The 14,497-nt window shown below is 39.0% G+C and overlaps 1 protein-coding gene across 1 annotated transcript in view; it reads right to left on the bottom strand.

The window, feature by feature from the left end:
* Positions 1 to 1,035: 1,035 nt before the first annotated feature.
* The window catches only part of SLC26A7 (solute carrier family 26 member 7), a 61,220-nt gene continuing 47,758 nt past the window's right edge, over positions 1,036 to 14,497 (bottom strand). The window contains exons 15-18 of the mRNA XM_060681906.2: positions 13,591 to 13,727; positions 7,235 to 7,289; positions 7,034 to 7,137; positions 1,036 to 1,523 (exon numbers count right to left, since the gene is read on the bottom strand). Coding sequence (XP_060537889.1) covers positions 1,488 to 1,523; positions 7,034 to 7,137; positions 7,235 to 7,289; positions 13,591 to 13,727 — 332 coding nt within the window. The 3' untranslated portion in view covers positions 1,036 to 1,487. The remainder of the gene's footprint in view (positions 1,524 to 7,033; positions 7,138 to 7,234; positions 7,290 to 13,590; positions 13,728 to 14,497) is intronic.

Below are 14,497 nucleotides of genomic sequence, written 5' to 3'. Positions count from 1 at the left end.
GGGGAAGGCATTTTTTAGGTTCTCCCAAGAGTTGAGAAGAAAGTACTTTTGTCTTGACTGCACACAGAAAATGTTGATGTTTACATATATTTACATATATTGTCTGCATACTCACCACATCTGACCATAAGACTAGATCAAAAGGCATCTCCTGTTTTAAACAAACCGTGGTTTCATTCAAACTTAAAGCTACACCACAAGCTTTTGATTACTTTTTCACAGTTTTTCTACTGAAGGGAAGGTCTTACGGTTATAATAATTTTCCCTGTGTATGCAGATCACTTTAACTCTTCTCTGCAAAATATATTGATATCAAAATACAAACTCTTTCTTTTACAATATAGTTTTAAAATAAGTCTCATTTAGATCCTCTCACTTTAAATTTGTACATTCCAACGAACATAATGGTGCTAATTTAATTTACAGTCACAACAGTCCAAAATTAAAAAGTAGCAATATATAATTTTGGGGAAAGGAGCAATACATAATTATGTGGAAGAAAGTAAAGTAAAACAAAGATAAATAAGACATGGCTCTGTGCACACTAAAAGTGCACTGTTTTTATTGCTTGCTTTGGTAAGGGCATTTACTAGCTCAGCAGTTTTAGATGAGAATTTTTTTAAAATTAAAAGATACATTAATATGAATGCTAGAAGCTTTCGTCCCATGCTAGATCCATGAAATGCTAGATGGGGAAATAAGTCTGGCTTTGCTATAGCTGCATTTGGCCTTTAAAGGTTGCAACAGTCCCTTGGCAACTTTGTGTGTGTAAAAATAAGAGCAATCTTTATAACCTTTCATATATTTTTTGATAGAAGAACAAATGCTAGTTAGCCTTTGTTTATGGCAATGGTTTTTCCTGCCAGAATTCTACTGATATAGAAACTTAAAAGTTATTCTCAAAGGAATATATAATGAAATTCTTTTATATCTTTCATTTAAAACAATGCAGTAAAGAGACAAAAATCAAAATAATAACTTCAATGTATTTAGCAGAATGTGGAAGTGGCAAGATATAATTGTTAATTCCAGGCATTTAACAGGGGAAAAATGGCTTTTTATTGCAGTTTGCAATTGCAGATAAAAAAGGACAGGTTTTGGATTAGATACATTGCACTACAAAATCCAATGATGTTGCATTCTCTTCTGCACAAACTTATACTTTTAAATTGTAATAAGACAGCTAAAACACCACACATAACAGTAATATCTTAAATTGCTTTCTATTTCTTAGCTCTTCATGCATAGAAAAATATATGATCATTGAAGAAGAATCTAAGTTTATAAAAATAAACCCTGTTGCTGAAGTTAACTTTCAGGAAATCTTCAGGAAATATAGGCAGAAAACACTGCTGTTGTTGAATTTGTTAAATATGCTTGGCAATTATCACCAACAAAATCCCATGTTTAAACATCTGAAGAAATTCTTTGGCACCATTCCTTCTGCAAGTGAGCAGTTTGATAGACAGACTGGAATCAAACTGGCATCAAATCTCGGTACGTTCATTAAGCTTGCAAAAGTTCTGAAATGTAAAAAAATAAAGCCATTTTACTGTGTGCAGCTTTGTTCATATTTCATATTTCTTAACCGCCGGTCTCCCTCAGATATACATGCATATTTCTATCTATCCTCTCCTCTCTCTCTCTCATTATCACTTTGAAAAATGAAAGAGTGCTAAAATCAAAGCTTCCTATTTACGTTCTTCTATCAATGAAAGAGAGTGCGTATAGTCAAGGCTATGGTTTTCCCAGTTGCAATGTATGGCTGTGAAAGTTGGACCATAAGAAAGGCTGAGCGCCAAAGAATTGGGGCCTTTGAACTATGGTGCTGGAGAAAACTTCTGCGAGTCCCTTGGACTGCAAGGCAATCAAACCGGTCAGTCTTAGAGGAGATCAACCCTGACTGCTCTTTAGAAGGCCAGATCCTGAAGATGAAACTCAAATACTTTGGCCACCTAATGAGAAGGAAGAACTCACTGGAGAAGAGCCTAATGCTGGGAAAGACTGAGGGTAAAAGAAGAATGGGATGGCAGAGAATGAGGTGGGTGGATGGAGTCACTGAAGCAGTAGGCGTGAGCTTAAATGGACTCCAGAGGATAGTAGAAGACAGGAAGGCCTGGAGGAACGTTGTCCATGGGGTCGCAATGGGTCGGACACAACTTCACAACTAACAAAATCAATGAAAGAGGTGCATCCTCTATTTCAAGAACAAAAAAACATAGTATTGTAACATAAACCATACTTCTCCAACCTGTTGTCCTCCAGACGTACTGGATTACAGCTCCTATAATTTCCAGCCAGAAAATGTTCAGAAGACTTCCAGTTTGTTTGTTTGTTTATTTATAAAATTTACTGGCCACCCATCTTACCATAAGGTAAGATCTTACCATAAGGTAACTCTTATCCTTACAGACATAAAAAATATGTCTACATTAAAACCTGAATAGATTAAAACCAAAGATTAAAATCAAGGAAACGTGGGGCGAATGGGGGCAGAATGGGGAGAGGTGGGATCTGTTGTTAATCAATCAACCACCTCCACTATGTTGTTCCTCCATTGGGGTCCCAGGCCAATTGGCATAGCCAGGTCTTTATGCCCTTACAAAAGGATAGGAGGTTTGGGGCAAACTTCACGTCAGGGACAAGATGTTCCAGGGGGCAGGAGTAGCAGCAAAGAAGGCCCTCCCCTTGGACCCCGCCAGCTTTCTATTGGGCTGACTTGACCCACAGCATGCCTCCTCTGCTGGTGCAACTGGGAAGGGCCAATCCCAGTGGGGTGAGATGGTCCCTCAAGTAACCTGGGCCCATACCATGAAGGGCTTTAATTCAACATCTTGAATTGCACCTGGAAGCAGACCGACAACTAATGCAGCTTGTGGAGCAATGGTGTTACTGGGGCCATTCTTGGGGGCTTCCTAACAGATTTGAGAATTTCAGTTCCCAGAATTCTCAGCATTGGCTCTGCTGATAGTTAAGATTTGAAACCCACAATCTGGGGAAAAAGCAGTAAGATCTTGTATTTTGTGAACAGCTATCAGAATCAGCCATGCATCATCGATACCTAAACCCAAATCAAGAATATTTTATCTTATTTTATTTTATATTTTATTTTATTATTTATTTATTTTATTTTATTATGTTATTTATTAAATTTATTTGCCACCCATCTTGCAGTTCAAATTCATGACGTCAATGAACGTGGTTCCTGCATTTCAAATCTTCAAGCTGCAAACCCTGAACTTTGCTGAGAGTTATTTATCCGCTAAGAAATCCATCATTGGTATGTTTTACCTTTCATTCCCATCATCTTGTTACCTACCGGTTGGTAGGCAGATCATGTAGCCAACTGTGCTACTGAGTGAATTCATTCACACTTTCCAAACCTATTCCAGGGCTGTTTTGTGTTGACAACAACCCTTTCTCAAATTTTACACTCCATTTGCTAACGATACACAGAAAAAGGCATAATAAAAAAAAAATTCAAAAATAGTGCACAAGGAAATGTGTCTATAAAATATATATAATCAGGAAATGAGCACATAAATCAATAGACATTTTCATGTTTGTTTGTTTTTTCACTGAAATTGATGGAGAAACAAGATGGAATAAATATAACACTGCAAAAATGAGAAATTGAGTGAAACCCAACTTGGCAGATGTACAGTATTCACATCAGTTGCAGTGGGCCCTAGCACTTGATTGGCATGGGGCCTGTTCATTAAATTAGGTATCTATCTCTGGAGTCTGACAACAATTTACAATAATCATAATTGTGATTGTCTAATTTGGGAAGGAAGGAATAAACCATAGAGTTAATTCCAATATTATTACATGGGTATAAATAACCTGTTCTTATTTTTTTGCTACTAAGGGAATATTCAAGAAATATTTATGTTTATGTAAGGAAAAGCAGAGGCAAGAATGGTTGAATGATTAAGTTTAACATGCCCTTCCTTCTGTAATACATTTAAACAAATGTCACTTAATTTTTTAACTTTGGTTGATCAAGTAACTTCAGTGGGGAAAGCATAATAGTTGGGTTTGTTTGTTTGTTTGTTTTAAATAACAGGAATGTTTATGGTAATAAGGTGGATTAATTAGTTTTGCATTTTTCTTTTGGAGGGGACTCTGTCTTAAGCTCAGACCAACTCGTATATCTAAAACAATAAAAATGGAAATGCTCTTCATAGCCTAGAGATGTGGTTTAGTTACAGAAAATGAGTTTATAGGAGTTTACATTCCAAAGTAAATTTACGCTTGTAAAACTGCAAACACAAAAGCATACTTTATATCCAATTATAGGGTTCCAACAGAAATATGCATAATGCTTTTTTTTTCCCCTCACAGAAGTTGTAAACTACTTTTATCATTTGATGGCTGAATTAGAAACATTAATGAATGAAAGGGCAAAGCAAAGGAGATGATAGATCCAAGCATCCAAATTGAGATCATGTGACTCTGGGAATGCTACAACAATCATAACTTGGAAGAGGAGGAGTCATAGGTCACTATTTCAAAAGCCATCATAACTTCAAACAATCATTAAACAAACAGTTGTTAAGTGGAGGACTAACTGTATCCTTCTGATCAGTTCTTCAGCCAGCTGAGCGGTGCTGGCTGTGGGAAACCCTGTATTTCCCTGTTAGATCTCTGATTGTATGGTTGTAAGGTCCGGCCTCTCCTCCTCTTTCAAGAAAGTAAAAACTCTTGAAACTTTTGCATTTCAAAAGAAACCTTTTATTGAACTGGAATGATAATAAGACGAAAGAAAAGCAGACTCTGAATTCCCTCAGGCAATACAGTTAGGATGAAGGAATTAGAAACCCCTCCCTTCAGTCTAATGTGGATTCAGCCAATTCATAGGTGTGAAGATTGTAACAGCAGTCCTGAGAACTTGATAAGGGAACTTTCTCAGTGCCATCCTCTGCCAGCTTGAAGTGATTCAACCCACATGGCCCTCCCTCCCCTTACATTCCCCAAAAGGTGAGAAAATCTCAGGGCACCTAAGCACCGGAATAAAGATTATAAATCAATGGGTTATAGGCTGCGAGGGATATAAGGAAGAAAGTAATAAACTATATAATAAATCCAGGGGGCCCCTCTTACCCTGAAGAATGGCAGCATCACGATAGGGATCTGACAATGGTTCAGCCCTATGCAATCAGAGACTGGTAGCAAAATCGTCAACTCCCCCAACCAGAGCTCCAGTGTTGCCAAAAGAAGCAGATAGGAGGAGATGGTCTCTAATCCCACACTTTTCTTGCCACCCCTCCTAGACTGGGAAAAATATTAGGGAAAGTGGCAAAAGGAAAAAAAAAGGAATGGAATTTGAAAATACCCACTAGCTCTCCAATACCACAATGTAGCTCCTGGTAACCGAAGAATTGATGAAAAAAGAGAAACCTGGTTCCAGCTCTTAGAGGAGTGGAACAGAGATGGGTTTCAGCAGCTTCTGACCAGTTCTGGAGAACCGGTAGTGGAAATTTTGAGTAGTTCGGAGAACCAGTAAATACCACCTCTGACTGGTCCAGCCCCCATCTATTCTCTGCTTCCCAAGTTCCAGCTGATGGGGATGAAATGGGGATTTTGCAGTATCCTTCCCTTGGAGTGGGGTGGGAATGGAGATTTTACAGTATCCTTCCCCTGCTACACCCACCAAGCCATGCCACACCCACCAAGCCACACCCACAGAACCAGTAGTAAAAAATGTTGAAACCCACCACTGGAGTGGAGGTAAGGTGGAGAGAGGTGGCTTTTTGTACAGGAGAAAATTCTAATTGGATAGAACTGTTATCTGTTTGCTTTTGGTACCAAAAGCAAACAGACCTGGGAACTGTGCCAAGGAACCAGGTGAGAGAAGGCATATCCACAGCCACCTATCATGGCCAATTGGAGATGAGTAGTTCTCAGTCACTGACTGCATCAGTAAGCCTACCACTGATGAGATGTAGATCATTTGTACAGCAAGGTAAGTGCCAGGAGGAGAAGAAAAATATTGCTTTAACACAGGGGTGAAATGCTCCCGGTTTGTACCAGATCACCTGATCCGGTAGCAATGGCGGCAGGTGGTTCGGAGAACCAATAGCAAAAATCCCTGTGCCCCCCCCCATGCCCAGCTGAATCGCATGATCATCAGAGGCTTTTTTTTTTTTACTTTTAAAAGCATTTTTTCTACAACCTCTTCTGACGAAAAAATGCTTTTAAAAGTAAAAAAAAAAAAGCCTCTGATGATCGCGCTGCTCATCTGGGATCATCAGAGGCTTTTCAAAGCATTTTCTGCAACCTCTTGGCCAAAGAGGTGGTTAAAAAATGCTTTGAAAAGTCTCTGATGATCCCAGCTGAGTTGCCTGATCAGCAGAGATTTTTCAAAGCATTAGAAAAAATGCTTTGAAAAGTTAAAAAAAAAGTTGGCCAAGCCCACCCAGACACATTACCCCCCCACCAAGCCACGCCCACAGAACCGGTAATAACAAATTTTACATTTCACCCCTGCTTTAACATCAGAAAGATAAGCTGCTTCTATGAGAGCCTGGAAATGAGACAAAGGGGATGCCACATTCTTCAACACTATGTCTTTTAAGTGAAATATGAGGATGAGCTCATAGATTCAGAAGGTGGTTCAGCAGGACAGAGTGAATTGGAAAGCCATAACTCATCCTTCTTAACTCATAAAATTTCAAGCCACCCAATGAAATTAGCAGGAACAGGGGGATTTTAAAGTTCACATAATCTTTAATTCATGTCTGAACTTCGGCTATTGCAGATAGCTACAGTCCCACTGTCAACACTCTAATGAGAGATGAAAAGATGCTGTCAGGGGCAATAAACTATGCAAGCTAGAAACAGATCTGCTTTCTTAGAGTTCCTGAATATTAGATGATGAAAATAAACAAGTAAACATATATATGCACATACACAAACAATAAGGGCTGAGCATTTCCCGTTTCCCCTTTCTATCTGTAAATTGGGTGTCCAGTTTAGAAAGAGGAACTTGACCTCTTAGCATTTGTTTTTCTCATAGACTGAGACTTACCCTGCTAAACTGAATGGCAGCAACAGCTGAAGAAACCGACTCATAGAAGACAGCATTCTCTAATGCTAGCTTTCCGTTGAGTTTCAGTGCCTTTTTCAAAGAAGCTGCAATAAGAGAAGGCGGCTTTGTAAAAGAGGAGCAGGAACACCACAAGTTAAACATAATTCATAAAAGTTATCTTCACTGAAAATTGATACCTGCCTTTGCAATTTGCCAGAGAAACATTTATATTATTTTTTTGAGCATCCGTATAAATCTAAGAGAAAGGAAATATGGATATATATTATGGAAGTTTATGAAGCATTTTAAAACTGTTTTATGTAAATAAAAAACATTAATAGAATTAATTCTTATGCCAAGTAGACAAAGGAATGAGAACATAACCCAAAACCCCAATCTTATTTGCCCTTCATTTTTCAATGGCATTATTAGCAATCTTTTTTCCCAAGTTTCATAATATTCTTGCTATAGATAAAAAGCTCTTCAGATTTTACTAGATTCTAAAACGTTCAGCTCTCTTTTTTTTTTACTCATACTTTAGGTGCCTGCCTTATTTTATTTTGGTGATAAGTGCTTGATTTCTAAATCTAATTTTCTTGTTAATTGTGAGGATTTCTTTTTTAATTACATTAAAATTATTATTTAATTACATTAAATAATTGGTTTATTTATTCTCCTCATAATACCTTGCTTTCATAGCCTCCTATCTCATTTGCTTTGCATCATTTTCTTTCAGAATATTTGTTTAAGACTTAAGATAATTTTTGTTCTGCTGCCTAAGGGCTAATACAGGATTTTTATTTTTTACTTTCATACCAATTACCTGGACAAGTCCACACATTTTCTTGACACATTCAGAAGTGCTTTGCCATGGCTTTCTTCCTAGGCCTGAGAGAGAGAGAATGACTGCCCCAAAGTCATCCAGATTGTATAATACAATGAATAGGTGTGTTTCAGTAGTGGGTTTCACTTATCTTTGCTACTGGTTCGGAACTGTGAGTGTGCACGTGTGCGCACTCACTTCTATCACGCGCAGCACTTCTGCACATGCACAGAACCAACTGCACATGCACAGAGCGTCCGTGATGACATCCAGGCAGGTGGGCAGAGCCTCCCACTGCCGCTACCTGTTTGCCCAAACCAGGGTGAACTAATAGAAACCCACCACTGGTGTATTTGACAGGGAAAATGAAATGAACAATTACAAGTTATGCTAAAAATCAGAGTATTTTACCTTAGTAGAATGTAGACTAATTTTAATATATGGAAATTCTTACAGAAACGTACAGGTAGTAGGTGGCCTGTTGTTAGGAAAGAATGTTTGTCAAAGAAAAATGGCTATTATAAAATAAGATTGCGGTTCGGCCCCTTGTTATGTGAAGTGACAATTGGGTACAACAAGAAAAGCATAGAGGTTGAGGCTGTGGGAATTCAATTCAATTCAAATCAAATCTTTATTGTCAGTGCACAACATATGTGCAATGAGATTGGTTGAGCTCCCTCAGTGCAACACCACCCCCAACACAATCAGATGCTTAACCAGTGTAAATGGTGAACAACAACACCGGAGCTCAAGAAGGAATGGATGCTGAATGTATGTGAATTAAATGCAAAACTAAGTGATCAGTACCCCCAAAAAAATCATTGAATGATCTGGTTACATGGAGAAAATCAGTGACGAGTGAATGACAGTCAATTATATGAGATGGATGGAGTGCATAAAGCAATAATAATTCTTTTTAATGTCCTCCTCTCAAAGTTAGATTTTGGCAAATTAGTACCTCATTCTGCACGAAGTTTATGCCATAATGAGACTCTGAAGAAATGCTTCAGCAGTATCTCATATATCTAACATAATCTACGTTTCCTATCAGAATAATGACAACTCTACTATTCCCTGCTGTATTTGCTTTACAAAATCTTTTTTGTTGGTTGGTTGGTTGGTTGGTTTAGCAATGATTCATTCAACAAATACCCATGAATTTCAAGGCAATGAGCTGAACAGACTCATTATCACCAGTCTAAAGTGATAATGGCATCATTCTACAGTACACCTTATCACATGCTTTAACTTCAGGAGTCAAAGAACAAAAAAATATATATCAAGAAATAATCTATCTGAAATCAGTTCTTAGGTGCAGAAGAAAGAAAGGCATACCAGCATTAGGAAGCATTAATAGAATGCCAAATATGTAGCTACTAAATGAAATCCAGAGAGAGACAAAATCTAGCAAAATATTAACAATCTGAAAGAGTAATTTGAATGGTGGAGGGTTATAAACTAAAAAAGGATGCAGTAATTGATTCAACTTTTATGTGGCCCACTAATTTTTTATATAAATGTTGAAAACAATTAACATTTGTTCTGGACTTGTTCGAAGATTTTACCAAATACATTGCAGATTAAGGGAGTCACAAACTGTATTCCAAATAGCCGCTAGGGGGAGATGTTCTATAATTCCCTAAAATAGCAGGGTTTTGCAACTCACATTAAAACAAATGCAACTTTGTACAGTAAGTACAGTACATGGTTTGATGGAGGAAGGTCTGTCCTACATTTTGTTCCTCAATGACTACCTTTCTTGGAAAGCCAAAAAGGGTGTGTAATTAATAATTATCCTGCAGTTGTCCTCTACCTAATCTGCAATTAATATTCAAAATGTGACTTCTCCACTGAGTGACTTTAAATGCTGACATAGGTTGTTGGTAGCTGTGCTGATACATAAGAATACAATTGAAAAAAGTTTGAAAACGGATTACACTTACTCCAATGGCATACCAAGAATTCCCTCTAGTTTTCTTCCCTGAGTTAAAACCAAGCCTAAAGGGGAATTTTAGAGAACTTCTGCTGGGACAATATATTCTTGAATGTCTCCAATGGATGGGAACTGACAGATATCAGTTACTTCCCCACGGGAAGTGAGGGTTACTTCCCCACGGCCTTGAAAGAGGCGGTGGTGAGGCCTCTCCTCAAGAAGCCTTCCCTGGACCCGGCAGTATTAGCCAACTATCGTCCTGTCTCCAACCTTCGCTTTGTGGCGAAGGTTGTCGAGAGTGTGGTCGCATGACAGTTTCCGCAGTACCTGGAGGAAACGTCTTATCTAGATCCGTTCCAGTCGGGTTTCAGGCCCGGGCACAGCACGGAAACGGCATTGGTCGCATTGGTAGATGATCTCTGGAGGACTCGGGACAGGGGTTGCTTCTCTGTTCTGGCCCTGTTAGACCTCTCAGCAGCTTTTGATACCATCGACCATGGTATCATGCTGCACCGGTTGGAAGAGTTGGGGATGGGGGGCACCGTGTTATGGTGGTTCTCCTCCTTTCTCTCAGACCGGTCGCAGTTTGTGTTGGCCGGGGGTCGACCTCGAGGCCTCTTATATGTGGAGTGCCTCAGGGGTCGGTCCTCTCGCCCCTTCTGTTCAACATTTATGTGAAGCCGCTGGGCGAGATCATCCGTGGCTTTGGGGTGAAGTACCATCAGTATGCTGATGACACCCAGCTGTACATCTCCACCCCAGGCCACCCCAACGATGCCCTTGAAGTGATGTCCCAGTGCCTGGAGGCTCTGCGGATCTAGATGGGGAGGAACAGGCTCAAGCTCAACCCTTCCAAGACTGAGTGGCTGTGGTTCCCAGCATCCCGATATAGTCAGTTGACTCCATCACTGACTATCAGGGGCGAGCCTTTGGCCCCTGCGGAGAGGGCGCCTTCCCTGGGAGTCCTCTTGTATACGCAGCTGTCCTTGGAGGAACATCTGACGGCTGTAGCCGTCAGGTTCGCCTGATTCGCCAGTTGCGGCCCTTTCTTGATCGGGATTCCCTGTGCACAGTCACTCATGCCCTCGTCACCTCTCGCCTGGACTACTGCAACGCTCTCTACATGGGGCTCCCCTTGAAGAGCACCCGGAGGCTCCAACTGGTCCAGAATGCGGCCGCGCGGGTAGTCACGGGAGCCGCATGGCGCTCCCATACAACATCTCTCCTGCGTGAACTGCACTGGCTCCCAGTGGTCTTCCGGGTGCGCTTCAAGGTATTGGTTATCACCTTTAAAGCGCTCCATGGCATAGGACCTAGTTATCTTCGAGACCGCCTGCTGCTACCGACAGCCTCCCATCGACCTGTGCGCTTCCACAGAGAGGGCCTCCTCGGGGTGCCATCAGCCAAACAATGTAGGCTGGTGACCCCCAGGGGGAGGGCCTTCTCTGGGGGGGCACCTACCCTCTGGAATCAGCTGCCCCCAGAGATAAAACCTTAAAACCTTAAAACCTTCTTTTTCCAGCAAGCCGGGCTGGCCTAACACTTTTTAAAATGTTTTTAATTGTCTGTTATTGTTTTTAATCATGGGGCCAAATTTATATATATCTTTTTAATTGTATTTTAATGTTTGTAGTTTATGTTTTTTCTTGGCTGTTCACCGCCCTGAGTCCTCAGGGAGAAGAGCGGTATACAAATTTAAAAATAAATAGATAAATAAGTAAGTAAGTAAGTAAGTAAGTAAGTAAGTAAGTAAGTAAATAAATATATAAATATATAAATAAATAAATAAATAAATAAATAAATAAATAAATAAATAAATAAATAAATATAAAAATTATCATTTTGAAGGCTAATGGTAAGTTTGCAAGGAAATGTGCTTGGCTCTTATTATTACCATTGCTGATACTTTCAGGGAGAGTAGGCGAAGTTGCTTAAGGGGAAACTTTACCATCTTTAACCTGGCAAAGGTTTTCAGAAACACCCACCCAATATAAAGTTCTCCACAAAAAACAAATAAAATAAAATACAAACAAGATGTGTCATATGGCTTGACTCTTTGACTGTTTCTCTCTCACTCAGTTAAAAAGCAATGATAAGGAGCAAAAAATGGCATGTTTCACTCCTCAGATTTTATTATGTAAACTTCCCAGCAGCTATAAATCCAACTCAAGGGGAAAGGGAAGAAACTCTGGAACAGAAACTGGAAAAAAAGAACAAAATTATACTTTGTCAAAAAGCAGAAGCCATCATCATCCCGAAAAAATGAAAAGATCACTTGATAACCTATTTCTGTGATCAGTTTCATGTTCATCCATTCCTGCTTTAGTTTTTGAAAAAAATATTAAAATATGTACTGTATCTGATAATGTACTTGGATAAAACACGCATTACAAAATATGTTCTATTTGCACTATGTTCTAATGTAAATTGTGTCAATTGTAACTGCAAAATTTGTTAATAGTGGAGTTTAAAAGAAAAAAGTTCTGGTATGCATATTAATTTTATAATGTGTAGATTTACTAGGATTCAGTCTAAAACCACTTTCTAGAGAAGGTGGCTGAGAAACAGCTACACTGCAGCTCAAGAGGATTCCTGGATGAGATGGATTTTTACAGATTAACAGAATTGGAAGGGACCTTGTAGGTCATCTAGTCCAACCCCCTGCCCAAGCAGGAGACCCTACACCATTTCTGACAAATGGCAGTCCAATCTTTTCTTGAAAGCCTCCAGTGATGAAGCTCCCACAACTTCCAAAGGCAAGCTGTTCCATTGGTTGATTGTTTTCACTGTCAGAAAATTTCTCTTTATTTCTAGGTTGAATTTCTCCTTGATCAGTTTCCATCCATTATTCCTTGTCTGGCCTTCAGGTCCTTGGAAAATAGCTTGATCCCTTCCTCTCTGTGGCAGCTCCTCAAATATTGGAACACTTGAGTCACTCAAGTGATATGGGCAGTATATAAATGCCCATAAATAAATAAATAAATATGGGCTATTTTTTTATGGGTATAAAAATGCCCATAAATAAATAAATAAAATCTAGACCAAAATTAACATAAGGAAGAAAATAAAATACAGAGTGAAACTTTAATTTAACAAGTCTCCAATTAAAACCCTTCAGTTGCAATGAACCAAATTTCTATCTGGAGGTTATTTCAAAATAAAGTCCTTTGCATCTGAAAAAGAATTCCTTTCTATTAAGTGTATGTAATTTTCTCAATGATACTACTAGGCAAACTATGTAAATTGTCACAAGTATTATTCTTTGGGTTATTTGCATAATAATGACAGTATGCAAACAATATAAAACACTAAAATAATGTCATTTCTGATTTAACCCTGCAATTGGTCTGCAAAATCAAATGTAGCTCAATATGTAAATATACCTTTTAAATTAAGATTTCGTTTCCATGTATACCCTTGTCAATTTATGCCATGAAATGACTCATAGCCTGAAAAGTAAATTATTCTCTTGAAACATATTTTACATGGAAGAGCTAGTTTAATATTGTGATCATCAAGAAATGAATCAGACCTTCTCTAAAATCCAATAATAAGGAACATTACAATAGTTCTATGCCTATTTCAGGAACATTAAGAAATACAGTAGGTGGTTCTGAATTGTGGAGTTGCAATATCCTTGAAGTAAAAAAAAATATTTCAAAAAAGGGAGGCAAATCTATTAAGGTACTTAGTTTTATGTACCAGTCTTCTGACTTTGTTGGCAGCTTCAACCAACTAAATGTAGAATGGGTTTTATTTAAAAACGTAGATGAAAGTGAAGACATAGAAGATCATAAATACCTGAATAAGTACAGAGATACCAGTGTAGTCAAAGAAAGTCAAGCCACTGCAGTCAAATATTAGATTGTGTCTTTCACTGGGATGCTGTTGTAAGGATGAACGTCTTAGATCAGCAAATGCAGGATCTATATTCCCTTCTGGAAGAAGTAGAAATTTCAATATGAATAAATCTTTTGTAGAAATGGAAAAATATGGGCCTTTCCTTCCAGAATAAATGCCAACCTGTGTTATTTTGGGTTTTCTTCCAGATCGTGGACTCTGCAAGTTTGTTAAGCTGCAGAGGCCGCAGTGTGAACAATGTTGCAGACATAAGCCATTTTTCTAATTCTCCACAAGGTCAGTGACATAGAAGAACTGAAGGATTAACAAGCAACCCACTGCTCCTAGAAGTGTAACCAGGGATGAAATCCAGCAGGTTCTGGAGAACTGGTAGCAGAAATTTTGAGTAGTTCGGAGAACCGGCAAATACCATCTCTGGCTAGCCTCAGAGTGGGGTGGGAATAGAGATTTTGCAATATCCTTCCCTCGGGAGTGGGGAGGGAATGGGGATTTTGCAGTATCCTTCCCCTGCCACACCCACCAGGCCACGCCCACAGTACCGGTAGTTACTGAGTGTAACCCATGAAAATAAACAAGATCCAGGCAAATATCTGCTTTAAGTGTGGAGACATAGCAATAGCAATAGCACTTATATACTGCTTCATAGTGCTTTATATCCATCTCTAAACGGTTTACAGAGTCAGCATATTGCCCCCAACAATATGGTTCCTCATTTTACCACTTTGAAAGGGTGGAAGACTAAGGCAACCTTGTGAATTGAACTGCTGGCTGTTGGCAGAATTAGTTACAATACTGCATTCTAACCACTGCGCCACCATAGTAATAGTCCAAAGACATCAGATATTGA

The sequence above is a fragment of the Pantherophis guttatus genome, chromosome 3, assembly GCF_059756535.1.
Source record: "Pantherophis guttatus breed Tessera chromosome 3, ASM5975653v1, whole genome shotgun sequence".
Lineage (NCBI taxonomy): Eukaryota > Metazoa > Chordata > Lepidosauria > Squamata > Colubridae > Pantherophis > Pantherophis guttatus.
Note: the sequence above shows the minus strand (reverse complement) of the source record. Positions and strands in the feature narration are given on the sequence as shown.